This window comes from Zingiber officinale, chromosome 2B (genome assembly GCF_018446385.1).
Source record: "Zingiber officinale cultivar Zhangliang chromosome 2B, Zo_v1.1, whole genome shotgun sequence".
In the NCBI taxonomy this organism is placed as follows: Eukaryota; Viridiplantae; Streptophyta; class Magnoliopsida; order Zingiberales; family Zingiberaceae; genus Zingiber; species Zingiber officinale.
Genome location: NC_055989.1, coordinates 120,481,251 through 120,507,822, shown reverse-complemented (window position 1 = coordinate 120,507,822; position 26,572 = coordinate 120,481,251). Strand labels below are relative to the sequence as shown.

At 42.3% G+C, this 26,572-nt stretch overlaps 2 protein-coding genes across 2 annotated transcripts; one reads left to right on the top strand and one right to left on the bottom strand.

Annotated features, from left to right (window-relative positions):
• The first annotated feature begins 6,604 nt into the window (after window positions 1-6,604).
• LOC122048615 (acid beta-fructofuranosidase 2, vacuolar-like) lies at window positions 6,605-11,382 on the top strand. The gene is made up of 9 exons (XM_042610161.1): window positions 6,605-6,749; window positions 6,868-6,876; window positions 6,964-7,835; window positions 7,906-8,070; window positions 8,154-8,480; window positions 8,564-8,805; window positions 10,356-10,457; window positions 10,764-11,089; window positions 11,183-11,382. The coding sequence occupies exons 1-9, from the start codon at window positions 6,692-6,694 to the stop codon at window positions 11,380-11,382; spliced, it is 2,301 nt and encodes a 766-aa protein (XP_042466095.1). The 5' UTR covers window positions 6,605-6,691.
• Window positions 11,383-15,275: 3,893 nt separating this feature from the next.
• Window positions 15,276-16,291, bottom strand: LOC122048614 (HMG1/2-like protein). Its single transcript, XM_042610160.1, has 7 exons — window positions 16,245-16,291; window positions 16,034-16,144; window positions 15,894-15,955; window positions 15,744-15,778; window positions 15,593-15,673; window positions 15,388-15,510; window positions 15,276-15,296 (listed from the first exon to the last, which is right to left on the bottom strand). Exons 1-7 carry the CDS (start codon window positions 16,289-16,291, stop codon window positions 15,276-15,278), a joined length of 480 nt encoding a protein of 159 aa, XP_042466094.1.
• Between the last annotated feature and the right edge of the window lie 10,281 nt (window positions 16,292-26,572).

The window sequence follows — 26,572 nt, the reverse complement described above, 5'->3', positions numbered from 1 at the left end:
TCGTGCATAAGAGCAGAGAGTTGCTGGCATCGGACGTCGCCGACGTCGGAGGCAACGAAGGTAGCCTCCCCTGCCTCGTCTCCCTGGCGGCGGCTCCTAAACGAAGAATAAACCCCCCCTGTGAACAGTGCCCCCTTTCCCATTTAATGCCCTACACAGTGAGAAGACTCAAATGCCCTCCCCTCCCCTAATTACTACTCCGCCCTTAGGATATATCTATATCAATCTCCATAGGAAAGAAGGGAACTAAAATAGAAAAAAAAAATTAAGAAAAAATACAACCCTGTATGAGGTGGCGTGGCAGCGTGAGGCGGCCTTGAGAGGGGCTGCCGACCACGACCATGCGAGGTGCCTCATGCGGGGTCACCGATTGTGGCTTTGCGAGGCCACTGATCGTGGCTGCGTGAGGCGAATGTTGGGAATTAAACTTTATAGTTATTGATCAAAGTTTATGAAGATAGAATGATGAAATGACAATTGTTGATGAGAGTTTGTGATAGGATAGAATTTGATGAGGTGTCATGATAAGGATAAGAGTCTCGTGGAGATAGAATTTTAAAAAAAAATCTAAATTATTTGTGCTTATCCAATAAGCCTATAAATATGTATCTTTTTCATGAATGAAGCAAGTGGAACATTTTGTTTTTATTTTCCTCCTCTTCCACAATTTTTCTTCTACCATAATTTTTTTTCCAACAAAGTGTTATCAGAGTCATGTCGATGCTTCCTATCCCTCGTCTTGCTGATTTGAAGTATGGTAATTGGAGTATCCAAATGAGTACCTTACTGGGGAGCGAAAGCTTGTGGGATATTATTGAAAGAGGTTATAAAGCGCCTCAAGAAGAAGTCGACCAAATGGAGGCATAGAGGACAATAATGGCGGAACAAAATAGAAAAGATAAGAAAGCTCTTTTCTTTATCTATAAAGCTCTTGATGAAGCTACTTTTGAGAAAGTAGTTGAAGCTACAACTTCCAAAAGGGCATGAGAGATCCTACAAGTAGAATACAAAGGTGATGAAAGAGCAAAAAGTATTCGCCTTCAAATCCTAAGAGGGGAATTTGAATCGTTGGAGATGAAAGAGTCTGAAAGTGTATTAGACTACTTTACAAGGGTATTGGTTATTGTCAACCAATTGAGAAGAAATGACGATGACATTGAAGATAGTTGCGCGTAGAGAAAATTCTACAATTGTTGTAGCCAAGGTATGACTATGTAGTTGTAGCCATAGAAGAATCAAAAGATGTGAAAAAAATGAAGGTGCAAGAACTATTAAGCTCTCTACAAGCTCATGAAGCAAGAATGCAAAGAAGACGGAGAGAGCCTATGGAGCAGGCTCTACAAACCAAGCTCACGATTATTGACCAGAAAGAAGAGTCAAAGACCGAAGGTTCGCAAGAAAACGACGGTAGTCGTGGTGACTTCCGTGGATGTGGTCGAGGTAGAGGCCATGGCAAGGGCTTTGCTCGAGGCCGAGGAAGAAGTAAAGACAACAATCAAGGTAGAGACCAAAGGTATGACAAAAGAAATGTAAGATGTTATACTTGCAACAAATTTGGACATTATGCATTGGAATGTCGCTCTAACAATGTGCAAGGGAATGATAATTACGCATCAAAAGAAGGCAATAACAATGATGTAATTTTGCTAGCAAGAAAGGATGGAGATTCCACAAACAAGAATTTGTGGTACTTAGACTCTGGGGCAAGCAATCATATGTACGGGCATAAAGATATGTTTGTCGAGTTGGATGAAATGGTGAATGGACAAGTCTCGTTTGGAGATGCGTCCAAAATCCAAGTAAGAGGCGTTGGTAAGATTCTCATCAAACTTAACGATAGAGCTCACACATACATCACTAATGTTTATTATGTGTCCGACATGAAAACTAATATTATTAGTCTTGGATAATTGCTTGAGAAATGCTTTAATATGTAACTAAAAGATGGTAGTCTTCGTTTGAGAAAGCAAAGCAAACTTATTGCTCATATTCCTATGTCTAAAAAAAAAGGATGTTTTCTCTCGATATTAAGCATATTATTGCAAAATGTTTAAGTACATGCATAAATAATAGTACATGGCTATGGCATATGAGGTATGGGCATGTGAACTTCAGAGCTCTAAAGTTTTTCTCAACCAAAGGAATGGTGAATGGTCTTCCTCATATTAATACCCAAGATGATATTTGTGAAGGGTGTGTTCTTGGCAAACACCCTAGAGCAAGTTTTCCAAATGAATCGCATAACCGAGCTAAGAAGCCTCTTGAACTCATTCATACAGACATATGTTGGTCAATCACTCCGACCTCCTTTGGAGGTCATCGATATTTTCTAACATTTATTGATGATTTCAGCAGAAAAACTTGGGTTTATCTTTTGATAAATAAAGACGATGCTTTTGAGAAATTCAAGGAATTCAAAGGATTGGTAGAAAATCAATTCGACTATACTATCAAGGCAATGCGGTCAGATCGTGGTGGTGAATTCATCTCAAAAGAATTTGAAAATTTCTGGAAAAATCATGGTATCTGGAAGCCTTTAATAGCACCTTACTCCCCTCAATAAAATGGAGTTACTGAAAGGAAGAACCGAACTATTTTTGACATGGTTCGAAGTATACTAAAAACAAAAGAAGTGCCTAAAGAATTTTGAGCCAAAGCCGTAAACTGTGCGGTGTATTTGCTAAATAGATCTCCTACAAGGAATCTAGAAGGAATTACACCTCAAGAAGCATGGACTGAATGCAAGCCATGTGTATCTCATATGAAGATTTTTGGGTGTATTACCTATGCACACATTCTGGATCAAAGAAGAACGAAGCTTGATGACAAAAGCTTACCTTGCATTTTCATTGGCTATGATACAAGATCGAAGGCTTACAGACTCTATAATCCAGTGAACAGAATAGTTATCATAAGTAGAGATGTTGAATTTCAAGAAGATGGTGCTTGGAATTAGAGCACTAATATGGTCATGATTCAAGAAGAAGAACAAGTGAAGGAGAAAGAACCAACTCCACCACCGTCGCCTACTTCTTCATCATCCTCGGATGAAGAAAATCCTCCACCACAAAAGACAAGGAGTCTTCAAGAATTATATAAGGTGACAACTCTACTTAATCTCATTTGCCTTTATGCTAATGAAGAAATTGTATCTTTTGAAGAAGCTATTAAAGATAGCAAATGGAAAAAAGCCATGGATGAAGAGATGAAGGCAATTGAGAAGAATGAAACTTGACATCTTACTACTTTGCCCGATGGCCACAAACCCATTGGCATGAAGTGGGTTTATAAAGTGAAGAAAAATGCTCAAGGAGAAATAGAAAAGTACAAAGCGCGATTTGTGGTAAAAGGCTACAAACAAAAGGTCAACATTGACTACGAAGAAGTATTTGTTCCCGTTTCCCGAATGGAGACTATAAGGTTGATAATCTCTTTAGCCGCTCAACTAAAGTGGTAAATATTTCAGTTTGATGTCAAATCAATATTTCTTAATGGCTACTTAGAAGAAGTCTATATTGAATAACCGACTGGCTACATCAAGAGGAGACAAGAAAGAAAAGTGTTGAAATTGAAGAAAGCTCTCTATGACTTGAAGCAAACACCGAGAGCATGAAATTCAAGAATTGATGCATACTTCAAAGAAAATGACTTTATGCAATGCCCTTATGAGCATGCTCTTTATGTAAGAGTAGATAATGATAACATTTTATTGGTATCATTATATGTAGATGATCTAATCTTGACAGGAAGTTCACCTCAAATGATAACACTTTTAAAGGAAGCTATGGCAAAAGCATTTGATATGATCGATATGAGACTTATGTCCTACTTTCTCGACTTGGAGGTGAAACAAGAAGTTGATGACATATTTATGACTCAAGAACAATATGCAAAGGAGGTCCTCAAAAGATTTAGAATGGATTATTGTAATCCAATTAACACACAGGTGGGTTGCGGAACAAAACTATCAAAGAGTGACGAAGGAAAGATGGTTGATCCCACACGTTTCAAAAGCTTGGTGAGAAGCTTGCAGTACCTAACTTGCACTCCACTGGATATAATATATGGAGTCGGTCTTGTAAGCAAGTTCATGGAGGAGCCTAAAGAGACTCATTGGAAGACAACCAAGTGAATCCTTCGTTATGTTCGAGGTACTATAAATCACGGACTATTTTATTTTCACTCTAACAATTTTTAACTTGTTGGATATTTGGATAGTGATTGGGATGGAGACTGTGATGACCGGAGAAGCACTTTCGGCTTTGCATTCTTCGTTGGAGATACGATATTTTCTTGGATGTCAAAAAAATAACCTATTGTTACTCTTTCCACTTGTGAAGCATAGTGCATTGTGGCATCCTCATGTGTTAGTCATGCTATATGGCTAAGAAGCTTGCTAAAAGAGATAAAATTTGAACAAAATGAAGCAACTCAAATTTACATTGATAACAAATCGATAATTACATTGGGGAAGAATCTTGTATATCATCAAAGAAGTAAGCATATTGATGTTCGCTTTTATTCTATTCGCGAACATGTGAAAAACAAAGATGTAGAGCTAGTCTATATAAAGACTAAATATCAAGTTGTTGACATCTTTACAAAGCCACTCAAATTTGAAGACTTCATCAAAATGAGATATTTGCTTGGAGTTACAAAATCAAGTTTAAGAGGGGTGTTGGGAATTAAATTTTATTTTTAGAGATAAAAGTTGTTGATAAAAGTTTATGAAGATAGAGTGATGAGGTGACAATTATTGATGAGAGTTTGTGATAGAATATAATTTGATGAGGTGTCATGACAAGGATAAGAGTCTTGTGGAGATAGAATTAAAAAAAAATCTAAATTATTAGTGCTTATCCAATAAATATATAAATATGTATCTTTTTCATGAATAAAACAAGTAGAGTATTTTATTTTTATTTTCTTTTTCTTCACGTAAAGATTCTCCTCTTTTTTCATAATTTTTTTCAAAGCGACCTCATGTGCGTCGTTTTAGAGAAAGGCGAGGGTAAAGAACTCTCTATAGAAAGAAAGCTAAAATGGAACAAAATTAAGAAAAAAATACAATCCCGCACGAGGTAGCGTACCCCGCATGAGATGACCTCACGCGGGGCCACCGATCGTGTGGAGCCACTGACCATGGGCACTCGGGCCATCGATCTCTCGAGGCCAGTGGTTGCTCCGCGGTTGCTGTCCATGATTGCATTAGGAAAATGATTTTTTTGCTCGATTTGGACAAAGATAAAATAAGAAAAATGATATGCTCAAGAAAAAAAACTTAAGGAAAAGTTCAAGGATAGACACATAAAGTGATGGAGCCCACAAAAAGTAAAATGGTGGATCATGACTTTATGTATCTATCTTTGAACTTTTCCTTAAGTTTTTTTCTTTCAGCATATCATTGCTCATAAAATAATAATAACAAAAATGATCTGCAAATCGATTAATAAATATGTCTGCTCATTAGGTAACATAAAACTGAAAAGCAACTCACCTGGAAAGTTTTTCAATTAGGATTTTTTTTTTTTACGTTAAAATTGAAAAGCAAGATCACCATATGAATTTGAACGTTAATATGTACAGGACTCACACCTCACATATATTATATTAATATTTCTCTTTTATTAACACATATTTATATTTATTTTAATATTAACATTCATTATTTACTATCCACCCATTCATCTTTATTTTTATTTTATATTAAATAAATAAATACACTTTTAATAAAATAACTATACCTTTGTGTCTGGCATCTATACGTACACGCCCGAATAAATGTTTTCAAAAAATTTAACGTTTACACGTGTATAAGTGTTATAATACCCATTAGGTTGTAATACCATTTGAGTGTTATAACACTCACACATCAATATCAATATGGATGTTTTTATAATTTTTTAATGTTAATTTAATAAATTTAAATTTAAAGTTTAACAAAATAATCTTAAATTAGTCATTCTATTTGAAATAAGATCGTTGGGTGCTTTTCCAAGTTATGTCTGTTACGAATGCCCCTCGACTGTTCTCATCGCGGGCTCAGCTCAGCATGCAGGTTATGTCAAACTTAGATCGCACTCAGAATGCCTTAATTTAGAACATGCATGCGGGCTGAGCCTCTCTGCCAAACCGGACATGCAATTCAGGTCAGAGTTAGTATGAGTAGACTAGGCGGGCTCAGTCGGGTGAGTGCATGTGAATACCATCCCACGACACCACTCGCGATCTCCTCCCCACCGCACAAATGGTAGACATCGGAGCAAAATGTTGATCGACTTCACCACACCCACATCTGCCTGCCTCACTCTCTCTTTTCCTTCCTATTTAATTCGCCATCACACGAATAACACATCTTCCATGCTTGCACCACCCTCCCATGGACGCCTCCTCCTCCTACCCACCTCTTCTCCACCCCAACCCTACTGCTCCTCCGTCGCCCACCAACAAGACGCAATTCCGGAGGCTTTCCGTCGAAGCGGCCGCGGTGCTAATCCTCTGCCTCCTCGCCCTCGCATACGACGGCGCCGGAAGGCCAGCTCGGTCGTCGGCCCCGGCCGCCATCCATGGTGCCCGAAGAACAGAGCAAGCTCGCAGCCTCCCCCTGTCCCGCGGCCCGGCGCGGGGAGTCTCCGAGAAGTCCACCGCGTCACGCCTCTTCTCCAGCCACTCCTTCCGCTGGTCCGACAGCATGCTCCGCTGGCAACGCACTGCCTTCCACTTCCAGCCCGAGAAGAACTGGATGAATGGTTAATAATTCCGATCGATCGATCGATTGTTCCAATCTCCATATCTTTCTTAATAATTTGATCTGACGCAATCATTTTTATTTTATATTTTTTGCATGAAATGTGGATCGATCATCAGATCCTAATGGTGAGTCGTTTTCAACTTCGAATCGAGATTAGATTTGATGTTGAGTCCGGAGGAGATACACATGATGATATATATGTTATGATTCAGGGCCGATGTACTACAAGGGATGGTATCACCTGTTCTACCAGTACAACCCGGAGGCGGCGGTGTGGGGGAACATATCGTGGGGCCACGCCGTGTCCAAGGACCTGGTCCGGTGGCTCCACCTGCCGCTGGCCATGGTCCCCGACCGCTGGTACGATGCTAACGGCGCATGGACCGGATCCGCCACCATCCTCCCCGACGGGCGCCTCGCCATGCTCTACACCGGCGCCACCACCGAGTGGGTCCAGGTTCAGAACCTCGCCTTCCCGGCCGACCCGTCCGACCCGCTCCTGCTCGCCTGGGTCAAGTCCGAGGCGAACCCCGTGGTCGTCCCGCCGCAGGGAGTCAACGTGAAGGACTTCCGCGACCCCACCACGGCCTGGTACGTGGCCTCTGAGGACGCGTGGCTCGTCGCAATTGGGTCCAAGAACGACGCTCAGCGGCACGCCGGGATCGTGCTGGTCTACAAGACGGCGGACTTCCTGCGGTTCGAACTGCTGCCCGACTTGCTGCACGCGGTGGAGGGCACGGGGATGTGGGAGTGCGTGGACTTCTTCCCAGTGGCGACGGAGGAGGAGACGGGGCTGGACACGTCGGAGCCGGCGGGAGACTTTGTGAAGCACGTGCTTAAGGTCAGCCTGGACGACGACCGGAACGATTACTACGCCATCGGCACGTACGACGCCAAGAAGAACGAGTGGGTGCCTGACGACCCGGAGAAGGACGTCGGCATCGGCCTGCGCTACGACTACGGCAGGTTCTACGCCTCCAAGACGTTCTTCGACCCCGTGATGAAGCGCCGAATCCTGCTGGGTTGGATCAGCGAGTCCGACAGCGAGCGCGCCGACGCCGCCAAGGGCTGGGCTTCCCTCATGGTACCTCCTCTCCCATTTTTAGTGCGAGTTCTAGGATTTCTAAGTCAACGTGCATGCAATTTACTTGCAGAGCATCCCCAGAACGGTGCTCTTTGACCAGAAGACGGGCAGCAACCTCCTCCAGTGGCCGGTCTCCGAGGTGGACACGCTGAGGCTCGCCGGAAAAGAGTTTGGCAGCCTCGAACTCGCCGCCGGCTCCGTCATCCCCTTGGATGTTGGCTCCACAGCCACCCAGGTCGGCTCTAATTATCCATTAGCTAGATTCTTTTTTTTTCCCATGGAGTGTAGCGTTAATTAAATCAATGGTGTTTGAAATAGCTGGACATCGTGGCGGAGTTTGCGGTCAGAGAACCGGCGCTGGCGAAAGCGAACGAATCCGACCTCGGCGGGTACAGCTGCAGCAACAGCGGCGGCTCCGCCGCCAGGGGACTGCTCGGGCCGTTCGGCTTGCTCGTGTTGGCCGACCAGGAGCTATCGGAGCAGACCGCAGTTTACTTCTACATCGGCAACGGAGCCGACGGCCGCATGGCCACCCATTTCTGCCAAGACGAGCTGAGGTCGTCGGAAGCCAGCGACACCGTGAAGAGAGTGGCCGGAAGCATAGTCCCCGTGCTGGAAGGCGAAACCTTATCCGTTCGCATACTGGTGCTTAGCTTGACGCAGTTATGATTGTCGTTGATTACGATTTGGAAATGAATATTGAGTTTAGGAATCATGGATCTGTTCAGGTGGATCACTCCATCGTGGAGAGCTTCGCACAGGGAGGGAGAAGGTGCATCACGTCGCGGGTGTACCCGACGAGGGTAATGCAGGGCGTATCGAGGGTGTTCCTGTTCAACAACGCCACCGGCGGCGGCGTCACCTGCAAGTCGCTCAAGGTGTGGCAGATGAACTCCGCCTTCATCAGGCCGTTCGACGACTACGACGAGTCATCGGCGACGAGATTCAAATACAGTTCCATCTTCTCCTGGTAGATAGGAAAACAACCAATTAACAACAAAAAATATAGTTTTTTTAAAAGGATTTGCCTCTAGAAATAAATTAAAGGCAGGATCAAATTTGACTTATAGTAGTGCCTGAAAAATGATAATTAGATTTATGATTAATTATTTTTGTTATAAAGCAAAATCCTATGCCTTTTTGAATTCATGGTAAAAAATATTGAGATAAAATTTTATTCTTAGACACTTCTTTATTAAGAGATAAAGGTCATTTACACATGATTATAATAGGGATAACTTTGCCTCAACCATTCTTGATGTTTTTAAAAAATAAATATTATTAGGAATATTTAATTTTATTAGTAAAATTTAAAAGGATAGTTTCATATATTGTCAATAATTATTTATGTAATTGGAAGGAATGACAAATTAGGTCACATAGTAATAATTTTATCTTTATCAAACTTCACTTATTTATTAGTAAAATTTAAAAAATAAAAATATTTTATGTTAACTAATTTGATAATAACTATTGTAATATGATACGATGCACAAAGGTGGGGTCTGATAAGACTAGATAGCTAGAAGTCAAGGGGACGTGACAGTCAAGGACAGTTCAAAGTCAAGGAGATGTGATAGTCAGAAGTCAAAGGGACGTAGCAGTCAGCAGTCAGGAGGGAAAAGAAGGAGTTAGACCGCCTAACGTCATCAACCGCATAATTCCTGGTCACGTATAGACAGATCAGGGTCCTAGATATGAGACATAAGATGCATCCTGGAGTAATGCCTGACTTGCTCAAACTGGTTGGGGTTCCTCAGCTCGGGTCGCATAGCCAGGCTTGGTACTTTCAGTAAGACAACTCCTGGTCGACCCTTTAATGATCCAAGCGTTAAAGATGGGACCCTTGCCACAGTTCGTCTCCCTCATCAAGACTCGAGTCAGTTGGCACATCCCAACGGTCATCCTGAGCTGTCCATAGCTAAACTCGGGTGGGACAGAAAGCACTAAGCGACAAACAATGTCAAGGAATCGTAACTGCCTATCAAAGAATAACTGTTATCAACCAGGAAATATTCCAGTGGTCGGCCATTCCCTGAGAATGGAACATTCTTTCAACCAATGAGAGGGCACCAGGTGCCCTCCATCACTTGACAGATCTTGACATCCGACATTCTCTGACATGGGTCAGGCTCCAGAGGTACGCATTATCATATAAAAAGAGAAGTTCTCTCCATTGAGCAAGTACGCGTACATTCCCACTCATCTTCTACAAATTTTTTCCTTCATACACTGTTCTTCTAGGGAAAAAGTACCTGACTTGAGCGTCTGAGGGTCTACGCCGAGGACTTTTTCCCTGATTTCTGGTCTCTAACATTCCGTGTGCTTGTCTGAGTGTGCGTAGAGCCTAAGTACCGTCAGTCTCATCACCACTGTCCTTGAGCTCCATGTGGGGGTTCGTGTTTCCGGGGTACATACGTTAGGTATGCCCAAGTCGTCTCTCCGTCAACATCGACGCCATCTTAGCCAGCCTCCGTCTGACTCAGATTCCAGACATGATCAATTTGGTACCGTCTGTAGGAACTTCCTTCACCTGTTCTGGAGCGTGACGATGGAGGATATCGGAAAGATCAACGTCACTATGACAACAGGAGAGTACGAACTGTTCAAGGAGGCCAAGAGGCGAGCGGCTTCCAAAAACATACTACTTCTTCACAACCATATAAGATGTCTGCAGTTTCAAAGAACCAAACACATGTTTCTGATAGGGGTCTAAGAGGAAACAACCCGAGACTTTCCCCCAAGCCTTTTATCACCAGCCCTGCCCGGATTATTATAACAAGGGCTCGGACTATTATAACAAAAAAGAGCAGCACTAGGCCTCCACGATCGAGAGTTCCCCGCCTAGAGATCCGTAGAAGAGGAAAGCTATAGTCCTCCGGAAGGAGCCGAGGGAGATACCTGAGGAGAAGTGCCCTTCTCTTTAAGGGTATTTGAGGAGAAGCTACCGAAGGGGTACAAGCCTCCAGCTATTGGGGAATACGATGGTAGCAAGGACCCAGAGGATCATCTCCAAAAATTTGAGAACGCTGTGTTGCTGCACCAATATAATGATGCTATCAAGTGCCGAGTGTTCTTAAACACTCTGTTTGACTTGACACAAAAGTGGTTCGATGGATTGCTGAATGGATCCATCACCTATTTTCAAGACTTCAAGAACGCTTTCCTGCACCATTTCGCCAATAGTAGGAAGTATCAGAAGATAGACCACTGTATCTTCGCCCTCAAGCAAGGGTCTGCAGAGCCCTTGAGAAGTTACATAAAATGCTTCAACCATGTAGTTTAGGATGTCCCGCCCACTACCTCGGAGATTTTGATGAGCATCTTCTTCCATGGTCTGGTGGAAGGGGAGTTCTTTCAAACCCTCATCCGAGAGCCTATGAAGAATTTTGATGAGAAGCTGGGGAAGGCAGCCAACTACATTAATGTAGAAGAATCCCAGGTGGCCCAGAGGAAAGCAGACAAGGTGCCTGCTCCTGCCAACAAATCAGAGAAAAGGCCGCCCCAACCTCCAGCTCAACCCTTTCCTCGCTCCAAGGACACTTGACCAGGATATTTGCCCGGTCAGGAATCCAGGGCGGCACAACTAGTCTAAACTATCCAAGCCCCCAGACCTAGTCAGTGGGGGCCCCGTTATTACACCTACCATAGGTCACACACCCATTCCATTGGAGATTGCATCCAGTTCGCCTGAGATTCTCGGAGGGCAGCTAAATTGGGTCTGCCTCCACCTGAGATCATGCCCAAGCTTCAGAAGCTGTTAGCCAACTCCCCTACTGCCACAAGGCAATCAGGTAAACCCCTGCCCGAAAATGCAACTTAGGGAACCCAGCAGCCAGGTCAGGGCAAAGAGCCGATGGAATCCCTTGAGGAGGAGAATAGGGGAAATGTCATCATCTAGGAGATCGACATGATCTCTGGAAGGCCAGTGGATGGAGATTCTGCCAGGGCCTGGAAATCTCATGAACACCGCTTGAAGGTACATATGGTAGGATGCAGCCGAGAACAAGCTACAGGGTCAGTAATCATCTTTGGGCCGCAAGACTTAGAGGGAGTGGAGCTCCCTCATGATGATGCCTATATAATCAAAGCCGTCATCACCAACAGCCACATGGCCAAAGTTTTCATTGACACTTGAAGCTCTATCAACGTGCTATTCAAAAATACATTCGAAGGCATGCAGATCGACGCTAGTGAGCTCTAACCCATAGCTACTTCCTTGTATGGGTTCACTAGAAATGAAGTACGACCAATGAGTCAAATTAAACTAGCCATATCTTTAGGTAGCGAACCATTAGTGAGGACATAGAGGAGCACTTTCATCGTAGTGGATTCTCCATCCTCCTACAACGTCATCCTGGGAAGACCTGGACTGCACGAGTTCCGAGCGACAGCCTCCACCTTCCATCAGAAGATTAAATTCTCTATGGGAGACCAGGTCGGAGAAGTCAGAGGTGAGCACTACAACAAAAATGTTAAAAGACAACGAATTTTATCCGTTGTCGTAGGCCCTTTAAAATTGTTGTAATTGACTGTGTTGTTAAAAGTGGGGGTTACGACAACGGTTTTAAACCATTGCCTTTGAATGAAATAACAACAGTTTTGCAACGGTTTAAAATCGTTGTCTTTGAATGAAAAGACAACGATTTAAAACTGTTATTGTTTAGAGTACTTTTAATAACACTGCTAGTTATAACATTTTTTGGGGCTACGACAATGATTTTTAACCGTTGTCTTTGAGGACGATAGACAACAACAACGGTTTTAAACCATTGTCTTTTAAATTATTTTATTTTAATACTAATATATATATATATATATATATATATATATATATATATATATATATATATATAATAAAGAATCATAATCACAAAAGAATGAATATTATCCACATCAATGCCATTCAAAATGTTACTTATACAAGAATTACAATCACAAAAGAAGAAACATGTCTCATATTCAAATAAAATTTATCTCAATACAAATAAGCAAATAAACTCCATTTACAACTAATGAACAATAACTAAAAGACTAGACACTTGTGATGGTGGTTCATGCCAAGTAGGATTGTATTTAATTATTATCAACCCAAGTCCCATCACAATCTTCAACTTGTAGGATTTCATTGGACTCCTCTTTCTCACTTGTTGATTCTTCAATGTCAGCCTTTTCCAATATTGTTGATCATTAGTTTCATAATAAATCCAGTCCTTAATATGTAGTCCTCATCAACTTCACAAAGTAACTCTTCACTCCCTGTTTCAGAGAGTTCAACACAATTACATTAGAAAACTTAAAATAGCATGTAGGAAAACACACTAAGTTTGCTGATGATTTTGCTAAAGGGAATGTCATCAGACACAGGTGAGGAAAAGTTGTGCCAATACATGCACCGTCAATGTCTTATTAGAGTTAAAGAAATATGCAATGATTTGATAAATGAGCAATCTCTGTGTATGTATTAAACCAGAATCTAATGTTGCGTGGAAAACTAGGTAGGTATATGTATCAAAAATATCATAAAAAAGCAGCTTCTGACTAAATAAGGACTGAGCATTTCATAGGATATACCAAAGAAACTAATATGCTAAGTAATTTTCTCCTAGTACATAAAAATTAGAACATGCTATTGTACCAATTCTTGATTGAGTGTGGAGTACCAAAAATGCAAATTCTACCAGATGCCACAATACACATGCAATACAGTTTGCAAACAAAATCAAGCTAAAATATTTGGTAGCTTCACCATCTATATTATCTATCATCCAACAAAGTAACTTTTTCAATAAGTTCATAGAATATTTCAAAAGCTATTGATTGACAACAATTTAAGGGGAAATCTAACATGTAAGTATAGTTATATAAAGAAGCTATTGTAAAACTTATTTGAGTCAAATTGCTAACTTGGATATTAAACCTTTGAATGACTGCAATAATGCCCCTCTTTGACACTTTAGTTTCTTCAATAAGACTACTTCTTATATATGTATTTAAATACACACTTTAAAATTTAAACAATGTTAAATAAGGTTCAATGCATTATAAACCAAAAATTATAACAAGTATGAGGTGAAAAAAAAATTGAACAACAAACCATAAATCTTAAATGAGTTTCATATGCTAAATAAACTCTATCAAGAAGCTACTACTTGATTGAAAGGATAAAATTTCTAGTCTTATTAAAAGTACAGGCTCAACTTGCAACCTTAATCAACTGATTCAAGTAATAGCAAATATAACTTGATCAACAATTATTATCTCAAAGGAGGGATCAAGGGTTTCTCAAATAAATCTATTGTAGCATTATGAAAACTAAGCTCTAATAGGTCTTGTTTTGCCATCAAGTTTCTAGAAACAAATTAAAGCCATTAGTGTGTTTAAGAAAACAAAGATTTCTAATCTACTAATTTGTCAAGAACCCAAGAGGTATGAGCTTCATCAAGACTAATAATTTGTGAATAAAGTCAATAGGAGATGAAGGACTAAGATTAAGGGCACTTTCAAAGAGGAACAATTAGTACGTCAAGCAGAGGGAAAATATAGAATTAAGTATTCAAATTATACAGTAACCCAACACAAGTGACACAATAGACTTCTTCCAAGACAACTAAGATATTAATAGACTTATTTTACACTCATTTCTATCTCAAGAATGTTCCATTAAGAGGAAAAAAAGCTAAACTAGATGCAAACTAACCTTTCCATTCAGCATTGCAAGTATTTCTTTGATAGGTGCTTGCATTTTTCTGATTGGTAATCAAAAGATTTGAGACAGGCAATGTACTCGTTTTTCACTTGTGTAAAAAATATTGGATTCTTGTATAATAAACATACTTGAGAATCTGCATAAGTAATCAAATAAATATGAACATATTTGCATAATGAACATACTTGCAATCTTCACATGGGAAAGAAGTCAGAGTAGTAATATTTAAGAGAATAAACAAGCATTTTGGGCATGAAACTATGCTAAATCTATTAATTCCCAAAAATAGAGCCAAATCTATTATTTTCATAATGTATGATGGAATTCCACCAATTATAATAACTAAATAAGAATAAGATGAGTTGAGCTAGAACAAAGTCAACCGTTTGACACAATCAGGTTAGCAAACCTAACAAACTACCTTATTTGAGACAATCAACAACCACTCAAGTAAATCAGAATTATGACAAACCTCTGCACTACCTTTCCTGTAAAGGACTGAAAGCACTGTTTTAATCAAAGGTCATTGCACTTAGAGCAAGATAAATTGGAACTAGATTAGATCAGGTTAGATAAAAGTTGAGTACATTATGATAGCACAAACTTTTACCATTAGAGAAGATAATGAAAAGTTGATAATTTTTACAATTTCTTCAGGTCCAAATAGAAACTACAACAAGGGAAAAAGCGGAAAGGAAAAGAGATAATCTTGAGTTGCAGATGCAATTCCCTTATTCATCATCCTCTTCATCCTGTTCATCGTTCAACAATGTTTTATTTATAGATACATAATGTGGAAAATAGATTTTTTATTATTATTATTATTATTATTAGATTTCAGACCTCTTCTTCTTCATCATCCTCATTGTCATCATTCACCTCAGATTTTGACTTGTCGGATTCCTCGCCTTCTTCTTCTTCATCTTCATCTGCGGCAGTAGCACGACTTCCTCCTCCTCCACCAAACTATGAACCAGATAAAGGTGAATGATTAAGTGATTCGATACTGGAGTTGTTCCACAAAAAGTGGTGAGTTTGTGATCAATACCTGGCCTTTGTTGTAGGCAACCATGGTTTTGGTATAATCGGCTTTGAACATTGCTGCCTTGGCTATGTATGGAGCTTTCTCCTACAAAGGAGAGTTTGTTAAAGGTTGTTCGATTGAATTAGCAAATCATGTGTTGCTATTGATTACTTACTTCTTTCGTCAAAGATTTCCACTTGTCTCCTCCAGCTAGCAACCTGTTCAGATCAAATTGATGTGTTTATTATGGTGGTAAAAAATTGAAGAGAGAAAAAAAAATCAGTTATGGAGTAGAAAGATCTGTAGGGGAAAGGAAGAGGAAAACTAACCGCTGCGATCGACTTGTTATTAGGGTTCTTTTCCTTGAACATCTTCCGAAATTCTTCCCTGCCGAGCTAATCGAGTGAGCAATGACATACAAAGAAGGGTAAAGTACATCGATGAGCCGATAAGAGAGGATCTCACATGAAGACGAAGAAGGCACTCTGAGGCCTCTTGGGCGTGTTGGGATCCTTGCCAGCTTTGGACTTCCTTGGCTTCTTCGCCGCCCATTCCGATCCCTTCTTCACCAAAACCCTTTAGAGAGAAGAAAACAAGCGCCCAATCCCTCCAAAATCAAACTTTTTCAATACCGATCGATCTGCTAAGAACATTAAAAGGTGAAACGAAATCTCACTTGGTATCAATTTTCTTGGAAGCGTCAGTCTTCGATTTCTCCCTCATCATGGTGAGATCTGCAGCAAAGATGATCAGATCTGTCCAGAAAAGTAAAACACACACACACACACATGCGCGCGAACAAATCACATAAATCATGAGAAATCGTAAACGTTACCTTGAGATTAGGGTTCTACGGCATAGGAGAGGAGGAGCGATCGATCAATGGGATGCGGAGGCGAAAATGAAGAGGATCAGAAGAGAAGGCGAGGAGGGGTTCGCCGACATAGATGGGTCGCCAATGTGAAGAGATCAAGAAAGAAAAACACAAAGTAGGTGAAGAGATCGTAAGTTGGAGAAGGTAAAGGAGGAGAATGCGACAACAAAAAATTTTGGGGAGAGGGAAAGAAAAAACACGACGTCAAAATATGGCGAAGGGGAAAAAATAACAAAGGAAAAAAAACAACAGTATTCAACAATGCTTAATAGACAACGATTTTTAAAAACTGTTGTCATAATCTCTAAAAAATCACACAAAGACAATAGTTTTTAAAAGCTGTTGTCGTAGCCTTTAAAAATCGTTGTCATAACCCCAAAAAAGCATAAATAGACAACGGTTTTTAAAAACCGTTGTCATAGTCCCAAAAAAGCATAAATAGACAATGGTTTTTAAAAACCATTGTCGTAGGCCAAAATAACTACTAAAAGACAACAGTTTTTGTTAAAATCGTTGTTAAAAGGTAAAAAAATAATGATTTGGTATAAAACCATTGTCGTTTGAGTGTTGTTAAATGATGATTTTCTTGTAGTGGAGCAATTGGTCTCTCGTAGGTGTTATATCGACATGGTGAGGGTTGAGGCTCATAAGGCTCAAAGAAACCAGGATAGAGGAATCCACATCATCCAAAAAGAGCCTCTTCCTATCACCGAAGAACCTATCCCCTGGGAGGAGGTCTAGCTCTACCCTGAGCGTCCAGAGAGCATCACCCGCATATCCAGCGACCTGCTAATCGAAATCAAGATGGATCTGGTCGAATGTCTAACACGCAACAGGGGCGTCTTCGTTTGGTCCCCCAAGGAGCTACCGGGAGTCAATCCCGAGGTAGCTGAGCATAAGCTACACCTCCTGCTTGATTCCCGGTCGGTCAAGCAGAAGAAGTGGAACTTCTCAGTCGAACAAAATAAGATCATCCAAGCTGAAGTTCATCAGCTCTTGAAAGTAGGACATGTTAGAGAAGTACAATTTCTACCCTGGCTCTCTAACGTGGTCCTGATGTTTAAACTAATAATAAGTGGAGGGTCTATATCGACTTCCGAGACCTCAACTGAGCTAGCCCTAAAGGCCGCTACCCACTACCAAGGATCGACTAGATGGTGGACTCAACCTCGGGCTGCGAGAGGATCGTATGCTTGATGCTTATTAAGGATACCACCAAATCCCTCTCACCTAAGAAGATCAGGAGAAAGTTAGCTTCATCATAGTCGATGGTACTTTCTGTTATATAGTTATGTCGTTTGGTTTATGCAACTCAAGAGATACTTATCAGTGGATGATGGACAAGATCTTCCTGGAGCAAATCGGACGAAACGTGAAAGTTTATGTAGACGACATCCTCATCAAGTCTACTGCAGCAACAAACCTTATCGCTGATGTGGAGGAAACCTGTGGCACGTTGTGGTAGTATGGATTAGAGTTAAATCTGTTGGTGCAATATTCCCTAGGTCAAGGTTGACCTGGTTGATTGAGCTTGAATTGGGTCAAGCTCGAGTCTTGATGTTTGGGTTTCGATGTTTGACAATACATGTAGATAACACATGGAGATTGCAGGTGCGATTGTTCATGTGGAGAGATTGTGAAGGAAAGTCAAGTAGGTCAAGGTTGACTGGATACTTGACTGGAAAGTTCTAGTGAGTGAAGCTATGCAGTTGTGGAAAATCCTGGTGAGTGAAGCCAGGTGAAAGACCTAGTGAGTGAAGCTAGGCAGAAGAAAGTCCTGGTGAGTGAAGCCAGGCAGAAGGAAAGACTTAGTGAGTGAAGCTAGGCAGAAGGAAATCCTGGTGAGTGAAGCCAGGTGAAAGACCTAGTGAGTGAAGCTAGGCAGTTGGAAAAGACCTGGTGAGTGAAGCCAGACACGAGAAAATCCAGATGGATCAAGGCTGATCGGACATCTGGTGTTAGAAAGACCAAGTAGGTCAAAGGGATGACCAGATACTTGGCACAAGGAGAAAAATCCAAGTGGGTCAAAGGAATTGACCGGACACTTGGTGAGCGAGTTCTAGTAGGTCAAGGGTGACCGGATGCTAGGCATGATGTACCAACAGGTCATGGTTGACCAAATGTTGGTTTAGGGGACTTTGGACTTGGTTTTGGGCAAAAACTTTGAGCTGGATCGATCAGCCGATCGATTGGCTCATGCCCAATCGATCGGCTGCTCGATTGGGTGAGTCCCCACGACAAACCTCCTCCCAATCGATCAGTCGATCGATTGGGGAGAAGTGTCGCGCGCACAGAATGGCTCTGGATCCATCGACCGATCGATTCAGAGCCTCCAATCGATCGCTCGATCGATTGGGAGTCGCGATTCTGCGCGATAAGCCCTGGATCGATCGACCGATCGATCCAGGCAATTCCAGAGAGCACAGAGGCGCTCTGGATCGATCAACCGATCGATCCAAAGCTTCCTCGATAGATTGGGAGCAATCCAATAGATCGGGATCCGACCGTTGGCGCTGGATAAAGACGTTGGCATGCGATTTCTTCGGTAGAGAAGATACACGACTTCCTTGATTTCTTCTCCAGCGACACAGCAGCTCTCCATAGGTTGTTCTCCACTCTACCGCCAGTTCTTGAGGAGTTCTTGGAGCAAGGTTTGCTGGTGATCCAAGATCAAGAGGCGGGCTATAACAAGAAGTTAGGGTTAGGGTTTTCAGTGCATATCTTGTAAGCTTTTGCTTGTATTTTATTTTTCCTTTCCTTACTTCTTGTATTGAGAGTATTGTAAGGCTTCTCCACCTTCGGTGGTTATCATGAAGGAGTGTTTTCATAGTGGAGGGTGCATGAGTGTGTGGATCCTTGGATTAGTCACCTCTTCTTGAGATGGATACCAAGTAAATCCTCGAGTTAGCGTTGTTGTGTTTGTTTCTTTGTATTTTCTGCTGCACATCATCGCAAGAAGCAAGCAACGACGAGCACGAGATCACGCCAAGCTATTCACCCCCCTCTAGCTACGTATTTGGTCCCAATAAAATCCACTGAAGTGCCTGTTTGGAGCCCGATGGGAAAAATTCCTAGGGTACCTTGTTACTGAGCGGGGAATTGAAGCCAACCCGGAGAAGGTTCTGGCCCTTCGAGACGTGCAAGCGCCTAGAAATTTGAAATAATCATAGAAGCTGGTCGGCAGGATTACAACGCTTTCCAGGTTCATATCTCGATCTGCAGATTGGGTGCTCCCTTTCTTCAAGGTACTCCGAAAGGCTGCTAAGTTTCAGTGGGATGAAGAGTGCAGCAAAGCTTTTGAGGAACTGAAGCAACACCTGGAGACCTTGCCTTCATTGTTTAAACCTATTGCTGGAGAGCCACTCTAGGTATATCTGTCAGCTACCCCTGAGGTCGTAGGGGCAATGTTGGTAAAAGAATAGGATGATGTACAGTGGCCAGTGTACTTCTTCAGCCACCTATTGAAAGGGGCTGAGTCTCGATACACGACCCTGGAAAAGTTGGTTTACGGATTGATTCTCATGGCTCACCGCTTAAGACCTTACTTCCTGGTGCACCTAATTACTGTCCTGACCAATAGTATCATGAGGAAGACCCTTACCAACATGGAGATAGATGGCCGCCTCATCAAATGGGCAATTGAGTTGGGAAAATATTATATATAGTATTAGCCCCGAACAACAATCAAAGCACAAGACCTGACCGACTTCCTAACAAAGATCCATCAATGTGATACTGAGGAAACATGGAAAATATATGTGGATGGATCATCCACTCAGTAAGGAAGTGGAGTGGGGATACTCCTTATATCCCCTCAAGAAGACATTATGCAACTAGCCGTTAGGTTAAACTTTAGAGCTACCAACAATGAGGCGGAGTATGAGACACTACTAGCTGGATTGCAGGAAGCATTCGACGATCGACCGTTGTTTTGATAATGGCAAAGGAATTCAAAGTTAAGTTGTTTTGTGATCTAATGCACTTAATTGAGTGTTTCAGGAAAGTCCTAGCAGCGGTTAGGCAGGTGGAAAACCCTAGGGGGTGGTAACCCTATGTCATAGGGGGTGGTAACCCTATGCGGAAAGTCTTGGCGGGTCAAGAGCTTCAGGCAAAAGTCCTGGAGGGGGGGGGGGTAACCCTAGGTGGAAAGTCCTGGTGTCGCGAACCAGGTGAAAGACTGGATCGGCCGGGAAGCGAAAGTCCAGCAGAAAGTCCGGAAGCTTCGAACGCTGAGCAAAAGTCCAGTCGATCTGGAGGATTGCACTGGCATCAGGTAAATCTCCTGAGTGGAGTAGGTGAGGACGCGTTCCCCGTAGAGGGAACAGTAGGCGTCGGGTCGACCTAGGGTTTCCGGTTGGAAATCCGAAGTCAAACCCGGACAGTCCGACGACTGTCAAGTATATCTATCATATTGTTTCTGTGCTAACTTTGTTTTGCAGGGTTTGTGTTTAGGACTAACACACTTTCCAGGAAAAAAGGAGCAACTTAGACCTCGGATAAACAGTATCCGAGGCGCCTCCATGGGGCTTGGAGGCGCCTCGGGTGCTAGCCAAAGCCAGCTGTCCAGAAACACTGGAGGCGCCTTGGACCAGGCGTTGGAGGCGCCTTGGAGCAGCTTGGAGGCACCTTCAGTGGGATAAGGCGTGACCAGATCAGAGCTGATCCACGCATGTGACTCGGCGGCCTGGAGGCGCCTTTGACAGGCTTGGAGGCGCCTCCAACACTGTTTAAAAGGGGACTTCGAGCAGCAGCTTAGAACAAGAATTAGCAAGCGATCATTCTGCGTTCAACTGCTAACGAGTTCATCCCGAAGTGCTGTGACGACATACCGACGACCCGGAACTCCAGATTTTGATATTCTTACTGTCGATATTGTTTTCTTTTATAATTCTAATTGTAATAATCTTGTAACAATCTTTCGAGCTTATAGTTGTTGCCCACCGAAAGAGGTCAACGACCGCGGGCCTTGGAATAGGAGTCGCCATAGGCTCCGTACCAAGTAAATGACCGTGTTATTGTGTTGTTCCTTTTTCTTTATTTTCACTGCGTGTTTCATTCCGATAGTTTTATGAAAAGAACGAAATAGCCACGAGCGCTATTCACTCCCCCTCTAGCGCTTTCGATCCAACAGCAGGTAGCTCGGCATGTAGGGGCAACTCGGGTAATCATTTACTCAAATTCTCAGTTGGTGGCTTAACAAGTGGCCGATAACTTTGAAGTCAACAATGAGAAGCTACAACTATATAGAGAAGCATATGAGAAAATGAAGGAGGGCTTCAAGGAAGTTACAGTGACCAAGATTCCCTGAGCGGACAACCAGAGAGCAGATGAACTAGCCAAAATGGCTAGCTCTTTGATCACTTGGGTGTTGGATAAGACGATAGCCCAGAGCTTCCTGATAGCTCAGATTGACCTACAGAATGATTTGGAAGAACCAATCCACTAGAGAGCACTAATGATCATTTATCTTCAACAAGGAGCCTTACCTGTCGATGCTGAAGAAGCTAGATCAATTAGGAAGAGAGCTCATGCATATACACTGATCGGGGATCAATTATACAAGCCGGCATTCTTTTAACCACTGCTCAAATGCCTAGGTCCGGACGAAGTGGAGTATGCCCTTCAAGGAGTTCACCAGGAATGTTGTGGTAGCTATGCCGGAGGAAGGATGCTACCACGAAAAGTACTCCTGGCCGGGCATTTTTGGCCTACTTTGCAGAGAGATGCTCAACGGTTGGTGGACACATGCCTCTCTTGCCAAAAGCATCAAAACCTGACCCATCGACCGACTGAGATTTTGAAGACCTCAATAATCTCTTGTCCCTTTGACCAATGGGGTATGGACATCATGGGGCCTTTCCCTTTGACTCCCGGGCAGAGGTGCTTTTTACTTGTGGCGGTGGATTACTTCTCTAAGTGGGTAGAGGTAGAAGCACTGGCCAGGATAATGGAAGGAGCTATCATCCAGTTCCTATGGAAGAACATCTTGTGCTGATTTAGAATCCCTCATAAGTTAGTCTCAAACAATGGTTAACAGATCTAAGGTTGCAGAATACAAGAATGGTATCGAGTATTAACAACACCCAGGCCTTCACTTCCGTAGCGTATCCATAGAACAATGGACAAATTAAAGTCACTAACAGGAAATAGTCCACATGCTGAGGGTGAACCTGGACCATGTGGACAACAATTGGCTTGAAGAGCTCCTGAGCATCCTGTGGGCATACCGAACGACTCCTCGAGAAAGTACAAGGCTCACTCCCTTTTATCTCATCTACGGCAACGAGACAGTCATGCTAGTCGAGGTTAGGGTTTCATCCATCCAACATTTACTGTATGACCCTGAGAATGCTGAGCAGAGGCTTTTAGAGCTAGATCTTATCAATGAAACTCGTGAGAAGACGACCACCCGGTTAATCGCCTACCGACAAAGGATGCAGTAAAACTATGATAAGAAGGTGATCCCCCGCTTCTTCGGAGAAGGGGACCTAGTATGAAAAAGGATCAGACCAGTAGGAAAGGTAACTAAGTTAGCACCTCAGTGAGATGACCCTTATAAGGTCATTAAGAAACTAGCGTCCGGTGCCTATTACCTGTAGGACGCTCAGGGTAGAAAATTAGATCGTCCATGGAGTGCTAATTACCTCCAGCCTTACTGTGTCTGAGGGTGTTATTCTTTGTAATAGTAGTTGTTTGAGAGAAAAATCTAAGGCCGGGGAATGAGCACTACAGGCATATGCACAAAAAATTCGGTCGGGTAATCCTGACCTGGATTAAGATTAATTCTTTCAATGAGGCACTTTGGAAGTCCTCAAGTCACAGACACATGACTTAGTTAAGTCCTACTACGCCTCTAGTGCAAGCCTCAAACAAAGCTCTTCTAATTCCCGGTTGACTATCCCAGCCAAGATGGGTAAAGATCTAAAAGATTTCTCACAATAAGTTCTTTTGGCTCTTGGCTTAACGAGCTCCACCTCACTTACACACATGGATCCAGCCTAAGGAAAGTAGGAAAATCCAAATGGAGAGCAGGAACTAAGGAGTCAGAGACAAGCTTTTATAAATAGGGGAAGTATAAAGAAAACAAGACAATAAATGTGCTAAACAATGAATCATTTAAATTTGAAAAAACATCATCGGACAATTCTTTAATGATCCGATGATGGTCTAGGAAATTTTCAGGAGGGTCGGACGACAAGTACCCTCCCTCTTGGAGTTGTTGGACTGCTCCTGTTTCTCCATAGGCTAGCGAGCAGACGAAGCGATCTCCTACCTGAGAGCCAAACTTTGGAGAGCGCAGGTACTCTACCCAATCGGTCAAGTGGCGCTTGTTCTCCCCCACCTTATAAGTTTCCAAGGCCTGGGCTGAGTGAGATAAGGCAGATTAGGCTTAAGACGACTCTACCTATAAGGAGCCCAGCTTTGCAATTTGAGATTCCAGATCCCTTCTGTTATGAACCGTAAGTGCATAGATTCATCGTCAGTAATAAGATTATCGATCTCACAAGGACTGGTTATAAGCACTAGCAATGGTTCACATAAGATTAGCTAAACTATCGATGGTTGTGAGTTATCTAAAGAAAAGGGAATGAGAAGCGGAAATGAGAACTAGTGAAGAGAGAGTAATTTACTTGGTTATGACGAGTTCCAGGAGTTTGGTTTCATTGTGGTGGTATCGATGTATCACATTCTTTCCTTTACTCATTGCCCATCAACATGCATTCGTCAGAAGCTGAAGTATCTATTCTTAGGTACCAAATAAAGAAGATCCCTATGAAATCCTATTACGGTTAACCCCTGTCATTAGGGCGCCTCGGTAGATTACAAGGACACTGTTGGACCCCGTGGTTGTTTTGATGTGATCAACCAAGTTGGTTAGGTCCTGCATTGTGTTTGATCCCTGTGTCTGGGTGTGCAGGAGCTTAGGAGCACAGGAAGTCGAGTGGAAGACGCAGCTAGCGAGAAGGACGGCACGGGAAGGGAGATGTTAAGCCGGGGAGGAAGGCTACTCGAGAAGAAGACCGGAAATTGGGTTCGGGTGAGCCCTATTTTGGTTGGCCGAAATCACCTAAAAGAAAGGAGCATCGGAAGTCAAAGTGAAGGAAACAACGAGCTGGAATTCAAGCTCAAGGCGCCTTGAACAAAGCATGGAGGCGCCTTCATGGGTTCATTGAAGGCGCCTTCATGACTCATTGAAGGCTCCTTGAACTGGTCAAAACTGACCGTTTGCACTGTGGATAAAGTTTTATCCACCCACTCAATGGAGGCACCTTGGACCTCCAAGATAGAATTTTCAGAGGCTATTTAAAGGCCCCTGGAACTAGGAATTAGCAATCAACTCAGTATTCAACTCTGTAATCAATTCCTAGCAGCTTGTGAGCTTTCTTAATGTGTAAAAAGGCTTCTCCGCTTACAGTAAAGGAGACTTTCTTAGTGCGCGCTTTTCATCGTCCTAGATTAACAACCTTCTTGGTTGTAACCAGATTAACTCCCGAGTCTCTAGTTTATTTCTGTTTCCTTTTTGTCTTAGTCTTATTATAGTTGCTTTTATTTTGAGTTGAAAATTTCAAGGAGGGTATACTTTATTTTTCAGGCAATTCACCCCCTCTTGCCGGCCTCCGCTGCATCAACAATTGGTATCAGAGCCAGACCGTCTCAGAAGGACTAACCGCCGACTGAAGCACAACGATCAAGATAATGGCCGGAGCGAATATTCATCCCCCGAAGTTCGACGGAGACTTCGCGACGTGGAAACGCCGGATGGAGGTATTTTCCAAGACAGAATTTGATATTTGTTTAACCATGAAATATGGCTATGCAGTTCCAAAAGACAAAGAAGAACTCAACTGGACAAAGAAGGAGTAGGCCAAATTCGTGGCCAACAGAAAGGTGGAATTCCACCTACTTAGTGTGTTGCCGCCCCAGGAGGTAAGTCGGATCGGGAGCTACGATTCCGCTAAAGACCTCTGGGATAAATTCCTAGAGCTTCACGAAGGTACCTCAGAAGCTAAGCTAGCAAGGCGCGACATCCTCCGGATCCAGTTAACGAACCTTCTAATGAACAACGGTGAGAAGATAGTGTAACTCCAAGCAAGGATTAAGGAACTAATAACTCAACTAAGCAATCTTGGAGAAGAAGTATTGAACCGGGACTCGATCCGGTACGCGCTCAATGCCTTTCCCAGGACTCCAGAATGGGCGTCCTTAGCAGATGCATACTACATCTCCAAGGACTTCGAGGTAAGCATTTTAGAAAATTTATTTTCAACTTTTGAACTTCATGAATCTCGAGTTGCAGAGCCCAGTGGAGTAGTGAAGACTAGTCAGAACATTGCCCTAAAGGCAAGATCAAATGATTCTGACTTCGAAGCCTCGATCGACCAATCGGAAGCGACACTACTGGTAAAGCATTTCAATAAGTTTTTTAATTCTAATAAATTTATGTCACAGACAAAGAGGCATTAACAAAGAAAAAGAATGGTTCGTTGTTACAACTGCAACGAAGAAGGGCACATCAAAGATGACTGCCCAAAATTAAAGAAAAAGGAGAAAGAGAAGGAAAAGACAAAGTACAAGAAACCCGAATCCTCTAAGCAGAAGAACTTGAAGGCCACTTGGTCAGATTCGTCTTCTTCCGAATCAGACGTCGAAGCCTTCTTTGGGGTAGCACTAATGGGTAACCATCAGTTGGAAGAAGAGTCAAGCTCAGAAATGAGCGTAGATGAAGGGGGAGGAACTTTAGACAAAGAAAGCGACGATGAAGGGGGAGCATCACCGAGTCAGGTAAGTTAGGTACGTAATCTAATCCCTACTCAATCGTTTCAATTTATTAAGTCTCTTTCTAAAGATTTATTCAAATTAGAAAAAGAAAATGCTGAATTGAAATTGAACCTAGCAAAAACATGCCCACTAGAAATGTATGATAACCTAAAATTAGAAAATGAAAAATTAAAAGTTGAAATTGAGAAATTAAAGAATAATGATGCATGCTTAAATAAATTTCCAAAATCAAAATTAAGAATTTATGTAAAATTGAATTGGTATATTAGAAAACATCAGGGACAACTTAGGAAAGTCCCCAGAAATTATGTAGCTCCTAAATTTTTGAATAACCCAATAGGAAGGAATCT

Bases quoted from the DNA above. Each gene is read 5' to 3' on its own strand.
- LOC122048615 (XM_042610161.1), top strand. From the start codon at position 6,692: ATGCTCCGCTGGCAACGCACTGCCTTCCACTTCCAGCCCGAGAAGAAC. The intron at 8,806-10,355 runs GTAGATAGGAAA...TACCGTCTGTAG, and splicing joins TACAGTTCCATCTTCTCCTG to GAACTTCCTTCACCTGTTCT. The intron at 10,458-10,763 runs GCGAGCGGCTTC...CTTCTCTTTAAG, and splicing joins CTGTTCAAGGAGGCCAAGAG to GGTATTTGAGGAGAAGCTAC.
- LOC122048614 (XM_042610160.1), bottom strand. From the start codon at position 16,291: ATGAGGGAGAAATCGAAGACTGACGCTTCCAAGAAAATTGATACCAA. The intron at 16,145-16,244 runs GTGAGATTTCGT...TTCTCTCTAAAG, and splicing joins TCCAAGAAAATTGATACCAA to GGTTTTGGTGAAGAAGGGAT. The intron at 15,779-15,893 runs GTTTTCCTCTTC...ACAGGTTGCTAG, and splicing joins CAAGTCGATCGCAGCGGTTA to CTGGAGGAGACAAGTGGAAA.